Genomic DNA, 22,542 nt, shown 5'->3' with positions numbered 1-22,542 from the left:
ATATAAATATTTTTTCATAGATTTAGTTTATTTGGCTAAGAGAAATATGGTATAGAATATTATGAGGAAGATATGTAATTCATTCAATACTTAATTCTAATTTTCAGTGAGCACGTACCTCTTTAAAAATAAAAATAAAATATTCCTCTAAATAAATAAAATACAAAAATGAATATACATGTTTTGTTAGTTTTAATTAAACGTGTTTTAAAACATATCCCTTCAAAAGAAAAATCAAATATTTTATAAATAAAAAAGAATTGCCAATATAATATAAAACAGAAATAAATATATATATTTGGTTAGTTGTAATTAAAAGAATTCTAAAATATCCATAATGTTTGGTTAATTCTAATTAAAAGCATTATAAAATATCAATAATCTCATTCTCATTGTGTTTTCTTACTCAATTATTGATATTACAATCCACTACGAAAGATATATAGTATTTCACATTTACTCTCATCTATAAATAAAATATTTCCATGTCTGTGTGAAATAAATTAATTTTATATTAGCTTTAGAGAAAGATGCATAATTTGTATACCTTTTAAAATATTTAAATACATAAATAAACTATTTCAATATCCTTATTAACTAATTTTTTTTCAATAATAATTTCAAAAATATGTTTATAGAGATAAAGAAAATAAAGAAAATAATATTAATGTTTGACTATAAAAATAAAAATAAACTAATGACCCAAAAAAAATCAAAGTAAAAAAATTCAATGACATTTTAATAGCAGTAATAATAGAAAGGTGTAGTTAATTAAAATTTGAATATAAAATCAATAATAATAATAATAATAAAATTTAATATGAGTCATAAATAAAATATTTCAATATGGATAATTTTCAAGTGTATTTAAAATCATATTAAGAATCCTTGATGGGGTTGTTAATGCAATTAATGAGCGGGATTTGTGGGATTTGTGGGTTGTGCCTGCCACTCTCAGACATGATGTTCATTAAAGGAGAGGGGACATAGCCAGATCTGATAAATATATTGATATACTATCATTTTTTTACAATCATACCACTATGTCAAAATCTTATATACATATTATATCCAAGCTATAACATGCAAGGTAATGAGGAGAAACATTACCATAGGTCTTAACGGGAACTCGCCCACAAAAGAATGTAATTGCCGAGAGGAAATGGCCAAAGTTAGTGTGTGTTGATAATGGGATTAAATAAAGAGCATCTTTCACTCGATTGACCTTCATATTCCACGATATTGTGAAATCAACATAAAGAAGTTCAGATTCCATGATATTCGATAATCAACATAAAGAAGGGGTCTAGCAAAGATTTGTTGGAATTGAAAATGTATGTGGTGTAGTTTACACAATCCAAGTGTCCAAGAAAACTTTCAAGGCATTATATCCATTTATGCATCCAAAAATACAGTTTTAAAAATGAAAAGTTACACATACTATATGCATATATAGAACATGCATACTTGTTTTCAAATTTTGCACTCTAAAAAGGTCCCATAGCCTATCTTTAGCCTCGTGGATGTTAAAATTTTATTTCTTTCTTTTTCATCTTTCCAGAAGTAATTACAATTGCCTTTGCACACCTCCTCGAGGTCCCACAATAATGAGTGGCCATGTAAGTTAACCATAGTTAAGAAGTCTTTATGTCAAGGATAGTCATTCCTAAATAAAAAAATACCCAATAACGTCTCAAGTTGAACACGATTTAAGGTGGTATTTTATCATAATTAGTTAAAGCAATTTTTTGTGGGAGTTCTCTTAAAAATCCCCAAAGCCTAATTTTAGACATGAACTTGACCAAAAATTTAGATTTTTTTTTTGTATAAAAAAATTAGTTAAGTTATGATCTAGCTATAAATTGGTTGAAAAAATCAAAATTAAGCCCATTTCATTTTTCAATTAAACAATTTATATCATTCTACCTTAAAAAATCCCTTAAACATCTAAAAGAGATCTTTAAAAATGCATAGTTTAATGTAAACCTTATCATACTTATTAATATGCTAGCATCAAGAATAGTGTAAAACGTCATGCCTAAATTGGTTGTTTAAATCAAATATAATTTAAGGTGTCTATTCCCCACTACATCATTGGTATCATAGATTTTGAACATGAAGCTCCATAACCACGTTCTAAAAATGAATATATTTAGTTTTTATTTATTATATATAAGAAATAATTATATTTAAAAGATAAAATCATTATAATATATATTTTTAAATAGAAATATTTAGTTTAAATGAAAATGAGTTATTTAATTGGTTTGATAATTTTTCCATTACTTGAATGTTAATACTGTTAATAATTTGGTTATTATGCTTTACTTTTCTTTAATAATGAGTGAGTAAACACTTTCCCCATTTTTAATATGAAACAATAATTAAACACTCATCATTCTTGATTTGAAGGAGCACCTACTAAGTATATCATATGCATTTATAATTTGGAAAACTTTCACATTATTGAGTTGTTTACTTTACATATATTTGTTTTGCATGTGGAATTGAGAAATTATAAATCTCAATTTCATATTAGCAAAGCATAAGTATATATATATATATATATATATATATATATATATATATATATATATATATATATATATATATATAACAACAGTTAAGAATACGTGTTTCTTTGGTAAAATGTTATAGGTTGAAATTCAAAGATGATTAAAATATGTATACATTTATAAACTTTAAATGAAAAAATATCATATATCAATTTAATATCTAATTTAGCCATAATCTTAAAATTAAATTATCATTATTATTGTTATTCTTTTTCAAAAACATTAAAAATAAACAAATAATAAACTTAATTTTAGTTTAGATATTAAAAGATAATTAATTATATTTATCCCCACTTTATAGCTGAGATTCCACATTTGTGAATATACTTTGTATAATATCATGGGCCATTACTATGGCTTATCAATACTACATGACCAAAAAACCACAACTTGTTTCATATGACACTTGTTGATATAACATTTCTTTTAATTAATTTATTTATTAAAAAGATAAAAAATACAAAACAGGTGACAAAATAACAAACGTACAAATTTGAAATGGAGATGAAAAAGGGAGTCAATGCCTAGCCTGACCAATTTCAAAAATAAGGGTCAAATGAAGATGAAAAAGGAAGATAGTGCCTAGCCTGACCAATTTCAAATAAAGACACCTTTGGTGTAAATATTATAATTAATAATAATAATAAAATAAATTTATTTATTAAAACAATTTATGTAATTTTTCAATAGTTCTATAAAAATTGTTCATATGAAATTTTTTTAATATATAAACATTTTTTCCTTCACCTTCAAATATTTAAAAATAAATCTTTTATAAGTGTAATTTTTTTAATTGTATATGATATTATATTTTTTAATTTATTAAAAAAAACTATCCCATTTTAATATGGCTTTAAAAAGTTTAACGTTAATGTAAAACTATTTTAATATATAAATATGGTTTCTCTTTAACTTTAAATTATGAAAGCAACTTTTGATAATCATAATTTTTGTAATTCTTTGATGGGGTGTTTATGGTGCAAAAGGGAACGTGCAAGTTCACACTGCACCAATTGGCCAAGTCGTTGGGGGGCGTGGCAACATGCCCCCATAAAGAATGTTTATGACACTATGGTTATTGAAGTCTTGCCATATGTGAGCTACTCTCAACACACTTAATTTCATGCATGTTTCATACCCCAACTTTGAGTTCTTGCTACCCATCAACACTGCTCGCAGGGATTCCACCCATGCAATGTTTAATCTAGTTCTAAAGTGGAATATAACATCTCTTCTCATGGCTTAATTTTTATTTTATGTTATTAGCGACTAAAGTCACCTTCCTTAGATGGAAGTCCTAGCTCTTGCCAATCTTATTGGCATCTTCTATCTGCCTACCCTATTGAGCCTTGGTCGAGCCCTTTTTTGCTTCCCTTGGCCAACTTCTGCTGCTCCACAATAGAATGGCCCTCCCACATAGATTGGTGTAACAAAAACATTTTCCAGTTGACAACCGCGAGACTCATCTCCGCCTAATTTTTTCCTTCCCCTTGCAAATTTGATACATGTTGTGCTACCTTCAATTTTGGTTTCTCCTACATGAAAAAAGAGTGATCATTTCGGTGTCAAAAGCCTTCAACAGATGTGATTTTGATGGGTTTTGGTTTGAATAGACCCCTTGTCTGGTCTTTGCTTCCATATTTGATTTCTTTACTAGTATTTCTCTACGTATCATTCTTGACCGGCGTACTCCTCACAATACTCTGCTTGCTTCAGAGCTAGAGCACCCTCTTTCTAGTATGTTCCCTTGGGAAATTATTATTCCCTTGTTGTTCTCTTTGACTCGCTTGGTGTTTCTCTCCTTTCTATTTCCTGTTTTGGCTCATCCTTTTTGTGGTTTCATTTTATCCTCTCTATTCCTAGATCCTAGCCTCACTTAGGCACCTAGCTCTAACCCTTCTACATGTGGTTCTTCTCTTTGCACTTGTTGCATATACCTCTCCCCCTCCAATGGCCCTCCCTTTTTACTTTACTAGGCAGTACACCATGATTCATCAGTGTACACATGTTCATTGAGGAGTAGCCTACTACCAAGAACAAGCCTCTTGGGGAACACATAAACCCACCACTGCCTGGAGGAAACTGCTGCCCATTTTTTTGAGCCTACCCTGAGGCCCATCTAGGATGAGCTCCCCACATGGAGAGAGAAGGAACATCTCATCAGCACTAGCTCTTAGACACCAAGGTTCTCATAGAGATGGTATAATAGGTGCGAGATATCAGGCACACACACAAATGCTTCAACCAATACATCAACACCATTGACTTATATTTGCACTTGAAATTCCTCCTCTATAGAATCCTAATGGATTGGTTTGATCATCAAGTATAACTCCTTCGCTCCATGGAGGACTTGCATCATCACATGGGGGCCCTGGATCATAGACTAGATTGTATAGAGCAAAACCTCCTCATGCCACCTCCAGCTGGTAAGACCTCTAGCAATAATTAAGAGCCCATCTAGGGCGGAACTACAAATTCAAAATTGTTTACTCAAACTTATGTTATGCTCAGGCCTCTATCCTTTTTAGTATTACTATCTATTTTCATGGCTAACTTAGCCTTTCTTTTTAATATATGTATAATCCTTGTTTGTTTTTTGAACAACCTACTATCCTATACCTCTCTACGAAGAGTGAACTTTTGGTTCTCGTCTAGTCTTCCCAAGTAAATACTAACCTAAAATATATAGCATTTCTATATACACCCTTGTTTAAAAAATAATATAATATTTATCCCAAAAAGAATTGTAACTTTTATTTTAATTAATTTTAAACATAATAATATAAAAATTGTAAATTTAAAGCCCAAATAAACAATGATCTAAAATATATAGCATTCCCATATACCCTTGTTTAAAAAATAATATAATATATATCCCAAAAAAATTGTAATTTTTATTTTATTTAATTTTAAAAATAATAATAAAAAATATTTAATTTAAAAGAAACAATAGTGAAATTTGTCTTTAGTGAATATTATTTCTTATACCCATATAATATGATATTTTAAGACAAGAAATATATGTTAAAAAAATTGTATTTACCTATTATATTCATGTATGTTAAATAAAGTGTATTTACCTATTATATTTAGGTATATTAGTGATAAATAATGTAAGTTGAATGGAGTTATTTATAGATTCAGATTCATTTCTTTTCATAGGTCTATGAATTTTAAATGGACATAATTTTCAAAAAATATCATTGCAATAAGGGATGTTTAACTCTAATCATCTAAATAATTTTTATATTGAATACTCAAAATAGTTTTTACACTTTAAATAATTTGTATGTTGAATATTTTGCACGACGTGGATGACGCATAAATGTTAAGATATACGCTTAAAGTTAAGATATATGTTACATTATTCATTTATACATGTTTTGGATATTTAAACAATTGAGTAATGGTAACAATGGAAAAGATAAAGCCTTTGAATTAAGAATATTACAATTTTTTCATTGTTCAATGTATTAGAATTTATTTATAAATTAGAGGGTGTTTAAAAATTATTAAAAATTAATATAGTCATATAAATTAAGTGGTTGTTAAATATTGAGAGGACACAATTTATTATAGTTAGCAAGAGATTTTATTTTTATGGAAGGAATATAGAGTTTATATTAAAAGAAATTGGGTTTGCACGCCAAAACTGTTATATTGATTTCTTCATATACATTTTCTACTATCTAAGATTTCCAAAAAAATACTCTTATTTTCCCTCCCCTAGAACTCATTGTTCTAAATAAGCCATTATAGGCATACATTCGCCAAAAAACTCCTAAAAATTCTTTGTATCGACAAAATCTAAATTTACCGTTATTTTGGTTTTATTTTGCTTTGAATTCTGCTTTTCTTAGTGAGACATTTTTCCTTTATTCCCGATTTGTATCCATCCATTGTTTCTGTTGATTTTGGTTGAACATTCTGGTTTTGGTTCTTGAGATTTTCTTCATCTGCCTGGTCTTCCCAAGAGACTGTCTCACCAACTTTTTGCCTGATTTCTTCATGCGGGAGTCCATTTTCCAAACGATTTAGTTGTTCTTCCTCTTTTCCTTAGTTTGGAGGATCCACTTTCTTTTCCCCCAAATTCGTCTTTGGTGCCTCTTCTTTGCCAATGCCAGCTTCAGATATATTTTCTGAATCTTTCTTCCTCTGGTTAGTCCCCATTATGTTTGCTTTGACAATGCCTTCTTCAAATTTATTTTAGGAGTCCTTCAATTCCTAGAGCTCTTCCTCTTTATATATTGTATAGTGATCACCCTTCGCTCCTTCCCACCAATTTTACCTCTCATACTTTCTTCGATATTTATTTTTGTGCCACTTGGGGGAATTTTTAAACATGTGCAATGTTTCATAACATGCTCTGCACCTAAAAGCAACCTTTTCGTAATCTAACTTTTTAGCCCAAATGTAGTTTGGGGCCTTCAAATCTAGTTCATCATGAAAGAGCTAAAATCCATCTCCACACAAATGCGAGCATAGGTTGTTTTATAATAATACTCAGTATTTGGACAACTACACCAAAATTTTCCAAGAATGTTCCCAATAGATGTTAACCTCTGAATGTTCCACAAATGCAATGGGAGATTCAGAAGTCTTACCCAAAATGGAGCCGTGGTGATTGAAGTTGTAACTAGATTGAAAGTGGGAGACCATGGATGCATGAATAAACCAACATTACCCCAAAACCATGAACCAAATTTGTAAGTAACCTCTTTATCATTGATGTTGTCAAAGGAAATTGCAAAAAATCCCTAAGCCATAGGGTCAATATTCAAGTCATTTGAAATATGGGGCTTCCAAGATTCAGATGTCCATTTATGCAGATCTCACAGTCGTGATCAAATTCCATTGAATCGGCAAACCAATCCTTGCTCTGAGAAAAAAAATTCATTGTTGAAAGCTTGCTTATCTATATCCATATCTAGAGAAGAAATTTCTCAAACTACTAGGAGGGAAAAGCCTAACTTCAAAATGGAGCTATAAGAGGAAGAAGACAAACCTTCCTTTCCAACTAACATACCAGCAAAAGTAGTCGTCTTCATCGCAAAGTCACCAAGTTTCACCATTGATCTAGATGTCGCAAAAATCTATGAAAAACCACTCGATCTAGGCATAGATCAACCAGCTAGCGAGAAACCCTATCTTCCGTGAAGTTTTTCAAATCTCCTCTTCCATAGGCACCAAGACACTTACCTCATGATACATATTACATTTTGAAGATTAGAAAAATCATAAAAATTTGTTAAATTCTAACTTTATTTTAAATTATAATTATCATTAATTACCACCCTAGATCTATCTTAACTCCATATATACCAAGCCCCAAGAGTGATCAAATGTATTTTCACTCTAAAGGAGATTTGTATCTCAAGATATTTGATCCCTCTCAAAACTTGGTAGATCCATAATTAAGATAGATATATATATATATATATATATATATATATATATATATATATATATATATATATATATATTATATTTTGTGTTTTACTTTTTATGTAATTTGACCGAGTCAAAATGTTTACAAGACATGGCATTACAATATCTCTTCTATACTGGGCTAGAGAGCCCCTCTTTCAATAATTTTTTTTATATATGAGTTAAACATGTATACATTTAAAAATACACATAATAAGAAAAATATAAATAAAACAAGAAGTAATTAGAGTTCAATGCCATAAATAAAAATGAAATGGAAATTAAATTTGACACCTATGAAAAGTCTAAATGTTAATATAAAACTATGTTTCCCTTTAATCTTAAATTACAAAAACAACTTTTGATAGCTATATGTTTTGTAATTCTTGGATGGGGTTTTTATTGTGTAAAAGGGGAGGGTTCAAGTTCCCAGTACACCACCTGGATAAGCAGTTGGAGGATGTGGCGATATGCCCCCATGAAGAATGTTTATGACATTATGGTTCTGGATGTCTCGTTACATGTCAGTGGATCTCAACACATTCAATCTCATCCATGTTTCTTACCTTAGCTTTGAGTGCATATATCTCATCTAAACGTCTTGCAGAGATTCCACTTGTGCGAAATTTAATCCAGTTCTAATATGGATTATTACACCTCTTATCATGGCTCAATTTTTATTCTTTGTTGTTGGTAGCCAAAGTCTCCTTCCTGAAACAGATACCCTAGATCTCGTCGATCTTAATTAGCATCTCCTCTCAACCTACTCTTTCAAGCCTTGGTTGAGCCCTATCTTGCTTCCCTTGGCAAACTTCCACTGATCCACAATAGAATGTACAACTCACATAAACTAGAGTAACAACAACAATTTTCAATTGACATCCTTAAGACCCAACCTCGCTCAGTTGTTTCCTTGCCCTTGCAAGTTCGATATATGTGGCATAACCTTCAATTTCAGGTTCTCCTTCATGCAAGAGGAGTGCTCATTTAGCTGTCATATGCCTTCAACATATGTGCTTTTGATGGGTTATGGTTCAAAGATCCCCCTTTTTTTGTCTTTGCTTCCATATTTGATTTATTTATCAGTATTTCTCTACCTAGCATTCTTGGCAAATGTACTACTTGCCATTCTTGGATTGTTTTAGAGCTAGAGCACCCCCTCTTTCGTATGTTCCCCTTGGAAATTCTTATTGCCTTGTTATTCTCATTGATTCACTTGGTGTTTCTCTCCTTTTTATCTCCTGAGTTGGTTCATCCTTTATGTGGGTTTCTTTTTGTCTTCTCTATTCACAAATCCTAGACTCACTCAACCCCGTAGCTTTGATCCTTCTACATGTGGTTCTTCTTTTCACACCTATCACTTGTGCTTCTCCCCCTCCAATTTCCTTCCCTTATTTTTTTATTGGGCCATCCACCATGCCTCATCAAGATGCACACGTTTTAAAGGAGTAGCCTACTACTAGGAAGAAGCGTCTCAAGAGAGAACAAAAACCCACCACTTCCTAGAGGAAACTGCTAACTATTTTTTCGAGCCTACCATGGGCCTCATATAGGATGAGCTCCCCACATGGAGAGAGAAGGAGCCTCTCATTGACACTTGCTATTGGACATCAAAGTTCTCATATAGATGACAGATTGAGTGTCGGATATTACACACACACACAGATGTTTCAACCAGTGCATGCACACCCTTGACTTATATTGGGACTTGAAATTCCTCCTTTGCAAAATCCTAATGGGATGGTTTTATCATCATGCAATAATCCTTCACTCCATGGAGCACTTGCATCATCCCATGTTAGCCCTACATCAGAGACTAGACTACATATACTAGCACCCTGTTATACCAACCTCAACTATAATCACCCTAGCAATAATCAACAACCCATTAAGGACGTAGCTATAGATTCTAACATGTCTGCATAGTCTTATGTTATGCTCAAGCTTCTATTTATTTTGGTATTACTGTATATTCTCATGGCAAACTTGGCCTTTCTTTTTAGTTTATGTATAATCAATTTTTTTTAACACTTTGCTATCTTATGCCTCTCGATGGAGAGTGAACTTTTAGTTATGGTCCAGTATTCCCATTGAAAGACTAGCCTAAATCATATAACATTTCTATGTACACCCCTGTTTACAAGGTAATACAATACTTATCCCAAAAATATATATATAATTTTCGTAATTTGTATTTAATTAATTTTAGAACTCTAAAATAAAAGGTGCAATTTAAAAGAAATAATAGTGAAATTTGTATTTAGTCAATCTAATTGCTTATAAAAATATAATCTAATATTAAAGAATACAAATATATGTTAAATAAATTGTATTCACATATTGTATTTATGGTATATTAGTCACATCAAATATAAGTTGAATGGAGTTATTTATAAATTTAGATTCATTTTTTTCCTATATCCATGACTTTGGATACAATTTTCAAGAATATCATTGCAGTAAAGGAAACTTAACTCTAATCATCTAAATAATTTTGATATTGAATACTTAACATAGTTTTTAATAATTAATTTTTCTATTTTTTTATGTTGAATATTCTACATAACAAGGATGACACATAAATGTAAAGTAATATGTTACATTATTCATTTATATATATTGTTTGGATATTGAAACAATTGAGTAATGGTAACAATAGAAAAGACAAGGACTTGAACCAAACATATTACAAGTCTTCTCATTGTCGCTGAATTAAAGTTAACATGGAAATTAGAGGGTTTAAAAATTATTAAAAACTAGTATAACCATATAAATTAAATGGTTGTTAAATGTTGCAATAATATGTTACCCTAGGATTCCTCCACCAACAACTTCTAAGATTGATGTCTTGCAAATAGACTTCCTTTTCGTGAGATCAACACTCTCCTTATGAGATTGATGTAGTCTTAATAATATTCAATGTAGAAACCCTAGATTAGAAGGATCTTCTACCAACGCACCTTTAACCATATCCCTTCAAGAGACAATTTTGTAGTCTTCTTCTTTCAAGATTTGAGACCTTCATATATATTGATCAATAATCATTTCTAGTGTCCTTTCCAACTTCCTTCCTTATTCACCTTAGCTCTAATACCATGTTGGAAAATGTAAAGTGATAACTATTATATCTTATTTTCATTAACCTTGATAGTGCTTGTGAATCTTTAGTTATCTTATTTATCTTCTCTAGATAGACATTTCATCAAATAATAACAATAACAAAGGAGGACACATATATAGGCTCCTAGTGAGGGAAAACCCCCTCTAAGGGGAAAACCCATAAATCCTTCTCTTCTTAGAACCTGCTTCAAATGACGTACAAAGACCCACTCCCTAAACCAAGTCCTCCTCCTAGTACCAGGTCAACCCTTTCTCAAGTCTTTCCTTTATTCGACACCAAAATGCTACACCCGAAAACTTTGACCTGCGAGCTACAACACTGCTACTTGACCACAAACTTCGACTTAGCAACTTTTTCCTAAGAGCTTCTTGGAAACCCTAATATAGAATCCTCCTGAGACCTACTTAGAGCAAGAAAATTCTCCTAAGATCAACGAGGTCAAGATAAGGGCTTTCCCTCTTCTAACTACCGGATTTTGCACTTTTTCCTACTACAACTTAGACCAAAAACTTCGGCCTGTTTCTGCAACCAAAAAATACTAAAATTTCGCACATGTGAGAGAGATAAGGCTCAGAAACAAGAATTTTCATTTTTCCATCTTCTCCTAGAGCTTCACTCTCCTTCTTTTGCCTTTCCCAGTTATAGATCAAACTCTTTCTTGTATATTGAACTTGTTAGTGAGTGTGTCTCAATTGAATTTGAATTGCTCCTATATATAGCGTTCTCAAGGAGTCAAATTTCGTCCTTTAGGCCGACTTCATGATCTAAGGGCTAACTTGTCCTCCTGGAGATCCCAGGAATTTGTAGACTCAAAAATAATTCCTTTTACAATTACAAATTTCCTAGAAGGGTATTATAAACTTGATGTTGACTCCATTGACACACGAAAATAAATACTAAGACCTAACAAACCCTAGAAGCATGAAGAACATGCTTTTAACTAGAAGACCATCAATAATGAGCATGAAATCCATGCTTTATTAAGAATATTTTTTTCTTTTCATTTCTTGTTTGCTACATAGGATACATATTGAAATGAGTACAACAATTATGAAGACTGAAACTAGTTACATTTCTCAACACTATGTTCTATTGTGCATTTATTTATATAAATGAGACCTCCTTCATGTGGTTCATCTCTACCTTCTCATGCAGTCAACTCAATTGGGTCAACGCTTGTTATGTTTTGATGAGTGCCAAATTTTATTCCACCAAGCACCAAAGTTCATTTCGTCCCCTTGACTTGCTTGTCTTGTCTTAGTCAATGTTGTCGACTCATCTCATCTTTGTTGTCCTTAAGTCGTCTCTCCAAAGTCATTTCAACCGATGCCAAATTTTGATATTACTATCAAGGTCACCCTAAATTTTGACTCACTCATCTTTGGGACTCAATCCACGATTGTTTGATAATGCAGGACCCTCCTTGGTCTAAGTCGTCCTAAGCTAACCCAGGTGACTTGTATAGGGGCATTTTGTTCCATTTTTTGGGGCATCCATTCTACTCCTCATGGTGTCATCTTAGGCCTTCTCTCCCATCATTAGGCCAAGTCGGCTACTTTCTCACTGACATCCATCATGCCACCAAGCTACCGAGACACACCTCATGGAAAGCATGAGTGTTGGATTTTCGACACTTCATGTTGGCACACTCTTTCTGAACATCCTATTTCATCACATTCTTAACGATAATTTCATTTCAAATCATGTGATGGAGATGTCTCCCATGGTGTCCACCTCAGTTAAAGGTGCATACAACTCTAAGGCTTGACAATAACAAACCAAAATCAACATGAAAATGTGATGAACAAAAATAATGATGTTGCATTGTGGCAAACAAATAACAATGTCACAATGTGAGGACATAGTCAAACATAGTCAACATTTGTAGTCAACATTTAAATAATCAACCATAGTCAACCTTAGTCAACCATATGTTGGCGATAGTCAACCTAGTCATCCTTATTCACCCATAGTCTTCCTTGGTCATCCTAAATCAACCCTAGTCATAATCAATCAACCATATTCAACTATAGTCAACCATAGCCAAGGATTAAAAACTTTTTGTATTAATATTAATGAGGTTTAAAAGGATTTATTAATATGATTTTATAATAAGGTTTATTAAGGTTTATATCTAAAATGATTTAAGGATTATTTAATATTTAAGTTTAAAAAGGATTAATATCAATATTAATATTGATATTGATATTAAAAATGTTTATTAATAGGGTTATTGATAATATCAATAGTAATATAACTTTCATACTAATATATTAACATAACTTTTATAACATTTTTCAATGAGGCAACCATATTCAACCATCGTATAGCCAACTCAATTATGGTCAATCATGGTCGTTATGGCAATTCATAGTTAACATGGTAAACCATATTAATATGTAGTTAAACATTAACAACCATGGTCGAGAATGTCCACCCATAGTCAACCACAATTTACCATAAATAACCATGTTAAGAAATTAAGATCACAATGTGACATTTAAACATCAAAGTCACAATGTATCAAAACAAAATCAATGATGCAATCTAAAGAACAAAAATTGGCATCACAATTTGATGAACAAAAGTTGACGTCGCAAGTGATGACAAAAAATTTTGCATCAGAATATGACAAACAAGTATCAACATTGTAATGTGACAAACAAAATATCGACATTGTAGTATGACAAACAAAAATCAAACCATGGTTCATCATAGTAGACCAAAATTGATCATGGTTGACTAAGGCTAGCAATAGTCAACCATAGTCATCCATGTCAATTTTAGTCAACCATAGGAAATCATAGTCAACCATGGTCAATCTTAGTCTACCATGAGAAAGCATGGTCATCTTCGATCAACCATAGTCAGCATATAGTGAACCATGGACAACCGTTATCAACCTTAGTTGACCATGAGCAATTATGATCGTATTCGATGAACCATTGTCACCATAGTTAACCATGTCAACCATAGTCATTGTCAACAATCATAGTCAACTAAGGTCACCATGGTTTACTACATCGTTAACTATGGTAGCCCATAAATAACAATGGTTAACATTGCCAACGATCATTAACCATTATTGACTCTAGTCCTTATGATTGACCATAGTCAAACACGGTCAACCATAGTCTACTTTAGTTAGCCATGGTCAACAATAGTCAACGATGGTCAACCATCACCAGCCATGGTCATCTTAGGTCAGTTATAATTCAACTTGGAAAATCATGGTCAACCATGGTTAAAATGGTCAAACATGCTCAATGAAGGTCACATGATCTAACATTGTCAACCATGACCATCCATTGTCTGCAAGGACAACTATAATCTATGATAGAAAACTATGGTCAAATTGGTGAAACCATGGTTAACACATTTGACCATAGTCAACCATGAGCAATCATGGTCAAGGATGTTCAAACATGAACAACGGTCAACCATAGTCAATTATAATCTATCATAATCAACTGTAGTTAGTTGTGGACAACTATGGTCATCCATAGTCAACTATATGTTGATCATAATAAACCTTACTCATAGTAACTATATGTTGATCAAAATAAATCCTACTTAACCATAACTTGAACATATTTAGCTATCAACAACTATAATCACATCATCCCGATACATACTCAATATCCACTAGTAAAACTACATTAACAAATACAACTAATATAACTATCACTATTTTCATGTGTAAATTAAATTATAAAAACATTGTCATCAACTTATATCTAATATGATTTTGCTACTATATTGTAAAATAATATTCACATAATCCAAAAACACAATCATTCCTTAAAAGAATACGCATAAAGAAAATTGTTTAATATAAAATGTAATAATTTATCATCATTCATATAGAAAATGTGTGAGAAAGAAAATATTTATATTTATAAAATATTATTTTACATAAAGTCTAATAGTTTCCTCATGATAATTGAGAAAAATCTGTACGAAAAAATTAAAGAAAATTGTTTAATATAAAATATATTAATTTATCACGATGCATAGAAATTGTGAGAAAGGAAATATTTATACTTATAAAAGTATTATTTTACATATAAAGGGTAATAGTTTCCTCGTGATAATTGAGAAAAAAATGCGGAAAGGATCGTTAATGTGAAAGCAATCATGATAAAAATCCGTGGAAAGGATGGCAACTGTGAAAGCAATCATGATAAAAATCTGTGGAAAGGATCGCCACTGTGAAATCAAATTGGATGTGGGTGAATGTTAACACATTATGTATGTGTTATTTTTAAATATTTTATTTAATATAAACTATAATTATGTACTATTATTCATAGCAAATGTGTGAAAAAATACCATCCAAACACCATTTCTTTCGATATTATTTTCAAAACATTTATTGAATATAAAATATAATAATTTATCATGATTCATAGAAAATGTGCAAAAAGAAAACATTTATTTAATATAAAATATAATAATGGATCATGATGCATAGAAATTGTGTGAGAAAGGAAATATTTATACTTATAAAAATATTGTTTTACATATAAAGTGTAATAGTTTCTTCATGATAATTGAGAAAAATATGTGGACACGATAGTAACGGTGAAATCAAATTGGATGTGGGCGACTGTCAACACATTATTTTATTTTATTTAATGATATTTGTCAAATAAAAGTTATGAAGATGACGACAAATCCTTCGAATCTTATCCCTCCCACCACCACTGTTAACTGTTAATAGGATTGACGTAAAACAGCTGCTTCATCTATAAATGGATCACCAGCTTCTGAAGAAACACGCAGCTTCATCCCATTCCATACGCAGTCCCCTTTCAATACCCATTCCTTTATTGGTCTATGCTCACCCTGGCACCTCCAATGGACTCGATTGATCATGTTTTGGCTCCTGTAACCGGGCAACACATCGACTCATCACGGGAATCCGCAGCAACGCAGGAGCTCCAGCTGTATGAGATGATATTCTCTGCTGTGAAGCCATTGGCTTTGAAAGCAGCCGTGTTGCTCAACATTCCTGACATCATCGCCACACGAGGCAACGGAGGTCCGCTTTCTGCCGAGCTGATTGTGTAAGATTTTTGAGATACACAGATCTAGATCTGCAAAACAATAAACAAGAAGCGAGCAAGAATTGAGAAAAGAATGAAATTGATTCTACAATATTAGTTTTAGAATAAATACATAAAAGCAACTAAGTTAAGCTTAGTTGTACATGCAATAACTAAAGCTAAGTGTGCTTTATCTTATGTTAATGTGTACATGTGCCACATGCAAGCAATAAGTTAACTGGAGCTAATCTAGGTGCATGTACACCAACACAGCTAGTCTAAGTGCATGTACACCAACACCCCCCCTTAAGCATAACTTAGGCGAGTGTGATGCAAAATGAATGAGTCTCGGCAACACGGCCATTTTAGGTACCCATATACAATGCATAAAAAGGAAGAAAGAGGGAAAACCCAGTGGGAAGAAAACCCCCCCTCAAAATATAATGCAAAAGTAGAGAAAAGACAATTGCTAGGCAGTCGTGTCCTTCACCCTTCTTCGATGCTCACTCCACTCCATCTCAGTTCCAGAACGCCCGTCACGATAATGGAGATGAAGAGGAGCATGAAATAGATGCTTGCAAGATTACTCAGCGTAGGAATAATGAATTCTCCCGTGAGAAGACATATGGCAGGAAGAGTACAGTAGGCAATCAGAGGAAGAGACGTGAGGGGATAGACGATGGTGTTAGTGTAGGCCAGTCTTTCCAGCCACTTGAGACGGCCAGCTCCAAATCCATACCACAACGGGCAGTGCCTACTGAATAAGATTTCAATAGAACCCAATGCCCAACGAAGAACTTGGTGCAGATGATCTGATAGATTGATAGGAGCAGACCCCTTGAATGCTGGTCTCTTGGGCATGCAGTAAATGGAGCGCCACCCTCGGCAGTGCATCTTGAAACCTGTTAGAATGTCTTCTGTCACAGAACCATAGATCCATCCGACCTCTTTCCCCCATTCGGTTTTCTCTTCGTAGCCACAGCTGATCACATGTATAGCTTCTTTGATGAGTGAAGCTGGATTGGTCGACTCTGGAACACCATCGTTGTCCATGAGAGTTGATGCAATGAACACCGAGAACTGGCCAAACGATTTCTCAAAGCTTCTCTGAGAGACTAAGAGCTGCCTCTCATAATCATCGTAACTTTGCATTTCTTGCAGATTGAAGATTGCAGCATTTAAATCTTCCTGTGGAGCGGATTTCTTAGGATCGATAGTCTTGGACTTTGGACGACAATAGCAGCAACAACACAGTGATGGCAAGCAACCGCGGCTCGCCTTAGGTCTGACCACAGCTGGAGGGCCGTAGCCATAGAGGGCTTGTCTGTTAAAACAACATCCAGTACCCACATACACTGGCCCTTGGATGCCATCCAATCCCTTCATGTTGATATCGAAGAACACAGTGTTTCGATTGGCATATCGATCGCTGCGATTGATACCATCGAACCTCTGTGGGAACTGCACGTAGCACACGTTCCTTCCAACCTCAGGATCCATCATAAAGCACATTGCTTCGCGAACGGCCTTGCTGTTATTGACGTAGTGATCACAATCCAAGTTCAGCAGGTATGGGGCGTTCGTCAGTACGACAGAGACTCGAACCAATGCATTCATGGCACTGACCTTCTTATGGTGTTGATACCCGGGCCGTTTCTCACGAGAGACATAGACAAGCCGGGGTAGTTCGTTTCCTTCTACGTCATGCGCTCTTGTGTGCCCTAAGAATACCTGAATCATCCCGGGGTGATCACGAGTGTTGTTTCCAGGCCAAGCTGTTCCATCCTGCATGATCCATCCTTCGTCCGGTGTCTTCTGAAGCGCTTCCAGAGCACCGAGTTCCTTACCGTCTCTGCATCTGGCTGTGGAACTATGGAGTTCTTGAATGTAGGAAATTGCGTCCCCTAATAATGAAGCTTTGTCCATCTTTGAGATGTTTGGCACCACTGCTCGCAATGCATAAAATCGTTGGTTAAGCTTCTCACGTCTTTGGCGTTCTGCTTCCACGTGATTGAGGGGCTCTTCTCTTCCATTGGCTGGTTTCCTTCCCCTTTTCCTTGGTCTATGCTCCTCAACCACCACGGGCCTACGCTCCAAGGCTTCCACATCCGAGTGTTCCTCAGATTCCATAATGGACGGTCGAGCAGTTACTGCATTAAGCGAAGGGCCGGCAACACCAAGTGGCGAAATTCTGCTAGGTTTTATCAGATCACGCGTATTATAAATCTCCCCAGCCTCACCATTACTGATATGGCTCCAGTTCGGTGATTGCAACCCATTCTGATTGACAGTTGAATAAGGTATCCTCTGTTCATTTGTTACATAGGAAGCAGCATGGGCGTAAGGTGGATAATGACGATCTCTGTCTTCCACTTTGGTGACAACAGCTTCGGTAGATTTGCTGAGTTCTTGGCCAAATATTTTCCGATCATGGGAAGGCTTTAGAGGTGGAGCAGCCTTGGCATTCACCCTTATTGGATTTAGGGGGAAGGGTACAACTAGAGAACCCTTCACTGCTTGTTGACCTCGATTTCCATCACAGGAATCTGATTGAGGAACAAAATCAGAAAATGTATACAGACGAGATTGATCATTTACCTTGCCAGATGCAATCTTCAAATTGGTTTGCATGTCATAAATGCTCACGGAATCTGGGGTAAATTCCACTTTCCTTCCACTGCCTGTGTGTGTCATCTGATACATTGAGAGAAGATTCATAGAAAGCCTTGGAATATGCAAGACATTTTCAAAACTTCCATCTTCGAATTGCACTCTTCCTTGTCCAGTTGCTGCAACTGCAGAATTATCCCCCATGAGAATGGGAGGACCTGAGTATGCATGTAGAGAAGAAAAGGATTCCTTTGAAGAATCCATATGATGTGAAGCTCCTGAATCGATTATCCATTCTTGTGGTGCAGAATGAAGAGCAATCAAAGCATGCCCGTTACCTCTTGGATGTGGTGCTTTTTCTCCAGACTTCTTCTTAGCATTCTCAGGAATGTGGTCTCCAAGATTGTGTTGCTGGAGTGTCTGCGCCATAAGATCTATAGTCTTCTTCATGCATGTAGATTCGAGATGAAAACCACGGTGGCAATAATTGCACATTGATTGCCCTTTCGTTCCTTTCCTTTCCTTTGACCCAGATGATCCATCAGGGGGTTTGGGATGTCCTCCCTTTCTTGGATCAGGATCCTTCTTCCCTTTTCCTTTCTGATGGTCTTTGGAATTTGCCTTTCCTTTTGCATGCACAGTAAGTGCATGCGCTTTGGAATTTTTAAGTGTGCCCATTTTGATGAGCTTATCTTGCTCATGCATCAAAGACTGAACAAAAGAATCCAGTGAGGGCATATTCCAAGCTGCACCAGTTGCAGATCTGACTGTGTGGAATGTAGAGACCAATACTGCATACTCTGGACCAAGTTTTGATAAAATGGAAAGAATCAACTGATTTTCTTGCTTGGATTTGTCGATCTCGCATCCTTTCAGCTGAACCAACAAGGCTTTATACCTTGTGAAAAAATCTTGAATGTTCTCAAAGTTTCTCGGATCTAATGAGTTTAACTCATTTTCGAGAATGTGACCTTGCATTTCATCCTGTTTTCCAAACAATCCATCCAAAATTTTCCATACTTCATTTGGAGTTGAACATGATTCAACATGAAATAGCAGTTCCGGAGAAATAGATAAACATAGGATGCCGAAGGCCTCGTCCATACGATTGAAATATCTTGTTTTCTCCATTGTCGATGTTGGTTCAACTTCCGTTTCCATGGTTATTCGAAATAAGCCTCTACTTCTGAGATGAAGTTGAATCTTTGGCTTCCATTCGAAATAATTATATGGAGTGAGAATTGCCGATTGTGGAAACTCCAATTTAGACTCCATTCTTTGTTGTTGCTTCAATCTTCTGAACCTGCAAATAAAATTGCTTGTTCACTGATTACAAATCCCTGTGCTCTCATACCATGTAAGATTTTTGAGATACACAGATAAACAAGCTTGCAAGAGAAGGAAGGAAGCGAGCAAGAATTGAGAAAAGAATCAAATTGATTCTACAATATTAGTTTTAGAATAAATACATAAAAGCTTAACTTAGTTGTACATGCAATAACTAAAGCTAACTAAAGCTAAGTGTGCTTTATCTTATGTTAATGTGTACATGTGCCACATGCAAGCAATAAGTTAACTGGAGCTAATCTAGGTGCATGTACACCAACACAGCTAGTCTAAGTGAATGTACACCAACACAGCTAGTCTAAGTGCATGTACACCAACAGATTGCCTTTCATATTGCTGCTGCTAATTCCTCATCAACTGGCAATTCCCACTTGGATGTGGGATACCTCTACAGAATTCTGAGGTTCCTTGCTTCCTATGGAGTTTTCGCTGAACAAGAAGAGGCCGATCAGGCAGACGATGCAGACACCAAGAAAATAAAGTTCGGCTTGACGGGCATTTCGAAGCTGCTGGTGCATGGAGGAAATGAGCAATCATGTGGGCCTTTCCTGCTCCTCATAGCAAACAACGTCTACCTGGAAGCCTTTCAACATTTGCAGGAATCTGTCTTGGAGGGCTGCTACACATTTAACAAAGCTCATGGTATGGATCCCTGGGAATACCTGGGCAACAATCCCGAATTCAACAAGATTTTCAACGAGGCCATGGCCACTAACACTAGATCCGTCATGGCTTCCGTGGCGAAGATGTATGAAGATGGGTTTAAGAGTATGGCAACGCTAGTAGACGTTGGAGGAGGTATGGGCTCTGCCTTGTCCATCATTGTGAAGGAACATTCACACATTCGTGGGATTAATCTCGATCTGCCTCATGTCATTGCCACTGCGCCTCCCATAACTGGTAATTAGATTTGTAATGTTGGTCACCATTAATATAATAAATTTGTTGATATATATAACATGATAGCAAGTTGATGATGATTTATGACTGGGAACGAGGGAGTGTTGCAGGGGTGGAGCATATGGAGGGAAATATGTTCGAGCACATACCTTCTGCCGATGCAGTCATGATGAAGGTCACGATTTCATCTATGGTCTTCTGTTTGCATAAGAAATTTACTTGTGCCATTATTATTATTTCTACATGTTGAGGAGGACCAATACTTTTCTATTGTCATTTACTGCAGTGGATTTGTTGAGGGCTAATAATATTCTATTGTCATTTACTACAGTGGATCCTCCATGACTGGGCAGACGAGGAGTGTGTGAAATTGCTGAGAAGAAGCTACGACGCAACGCCAGCGAAGGGAAAGGTGTTAATTGTGGAAGCAGTTGTTGAGGGAGACAAAGAAGGTGAAAGCATGTCGAGGCGATTGGGATTGTTATATGATATATCGATGATGGTTTACAGAACTGGTGGGAAGGAGAGAACAGAGGAAGAATTCAAAGGGCTGTTCCAGCGCGCAGGGTTCAAGAGCCACACCATCATCAAGTTGCCTTTCCTTCAGTCGCTCATAGTGCTGTCCAAAGCCTAATAAGCTGTTGCGCTTCCGATTATCGTTACAATAACGTTGGTTTTGCTGGGGTTGTTATCATGCAGTATATGACCTATGTTTTATGTGGTAGGTCAATAGTTTGAATTTTTAAGGAGCTAAAGGATTTAGAGTGCGATTATTGCTACAATTAATGTTGGTTTTGCCTTGCAGTATAAGATCTATGTGATAGGCAAACAGTTTGAATTTTTAACGAGCGAAAGGATTTATAGTGGGAGTAATCGGGATGGCTTCCACGATACTCTTAACTCACAGATTTATAAGATTTCTTAATGGTAGACGTGGTTGAAATTATTGTAAGATTTTAAAGATATTTATCCATCATAAAAATAATTGAATATAATAATATTTTTATATCTGTGTTTATGTTGGTACTGTATTGTAATTAACGTTTACTTAAAGTAGTATGAATTTAACAAATTTCAAAAATTTCATGTAAAGTTTAATTCAAATTTAAATATTAAATTAAATAATTTAAATAATATTTTTACTCTGTATAAATGTTTACATACTCTGGAAAAGCCGTGGTTGCTTTCACAAAGATTCATACCAAAGGAAAGGGCAACATGACAATTATGATAACAAAAGGATGAGATCATGAGATTCGATCCCACTATGTCGGCTTCAGTTGTTGAATAACAAAATTTAACGTGTGTGGCCAATTTTAGCAGTAGTTGCGGCTACAAAAGTCGAGTTCAATGGTAATCCTTTTCTTTTTTTAATCCAAAGTTTGTGAACGTACGAAAGCCCCTACATGTCGTCGTACGTTGACACTGACATTTAACTATAACGAAAATTTGAATCTCGTTGAGTGTTTTGCGGAATCATTTCGTATGATGTAAAAGTTTGTTCGCCGAA

The 22,542-nt window shown here is 34.5% G+C and overlaps 1 protein-coding gene and 1 pseudogene across 1 annotated transcript; one reads left to right on the top strand and one right to left on the bottom strand.

The window, feature by feature from the left end:
* Window positions 1-15,794: 15,794 nt before the first annotated feature.
* LOC149248118 (caffeic acid 3-O-methyltransferase 3-like) lies at window positions 15,795-21,768 on the top strand. The gene is made up of 4 exons (XM_089458341.1): window positions 15,795-16,194; window positions 20,453-21,032; window positions 21,143-21,207; window positions 21,364-21,768. The coding sequence occupies exons 1-4, from the start codon at window positions 15,967-15,969 to the stop codon at window positions 21,664-21,666; spliced, it is 1,176 nt and encodes a 391-aa protein (XP_089314467.1). The 5' UTR covers window positions 15,795-15,966; the 3' UTR covers window positions 21,667-21,768.
* On the bottom strand, window positions 16,662-18,869 carry LOC149248119 (cellulose synthase A catalytic subunit 4 [UDP-forming] pseudogene; annotated as a pseudogene).
* Window positions 21,769-22,542: the final 774 nt, after the last annotated feature.

Source organism: Pinus tabuliformis, chromosome 7 (genome assembly GCF_031772625.1).
Source record: "Pinus tabuliformis cultivar Carrire ecotype Pingquan chromosome 7, CPIR1, whole genome shotgun sequence".
NCBI classification, from domain to species: Eukaryota; Viridiplantae; Streptophyta; class Pinopsida; order Pinales; family Pinaceae; genus Pinus; species Pinus tabuliformis.
The sequence above is the reverse complement of the archived record's forward strand: the minus strand, read 5'-3'. Positions and strand labels throughout refer to the sequence as shown.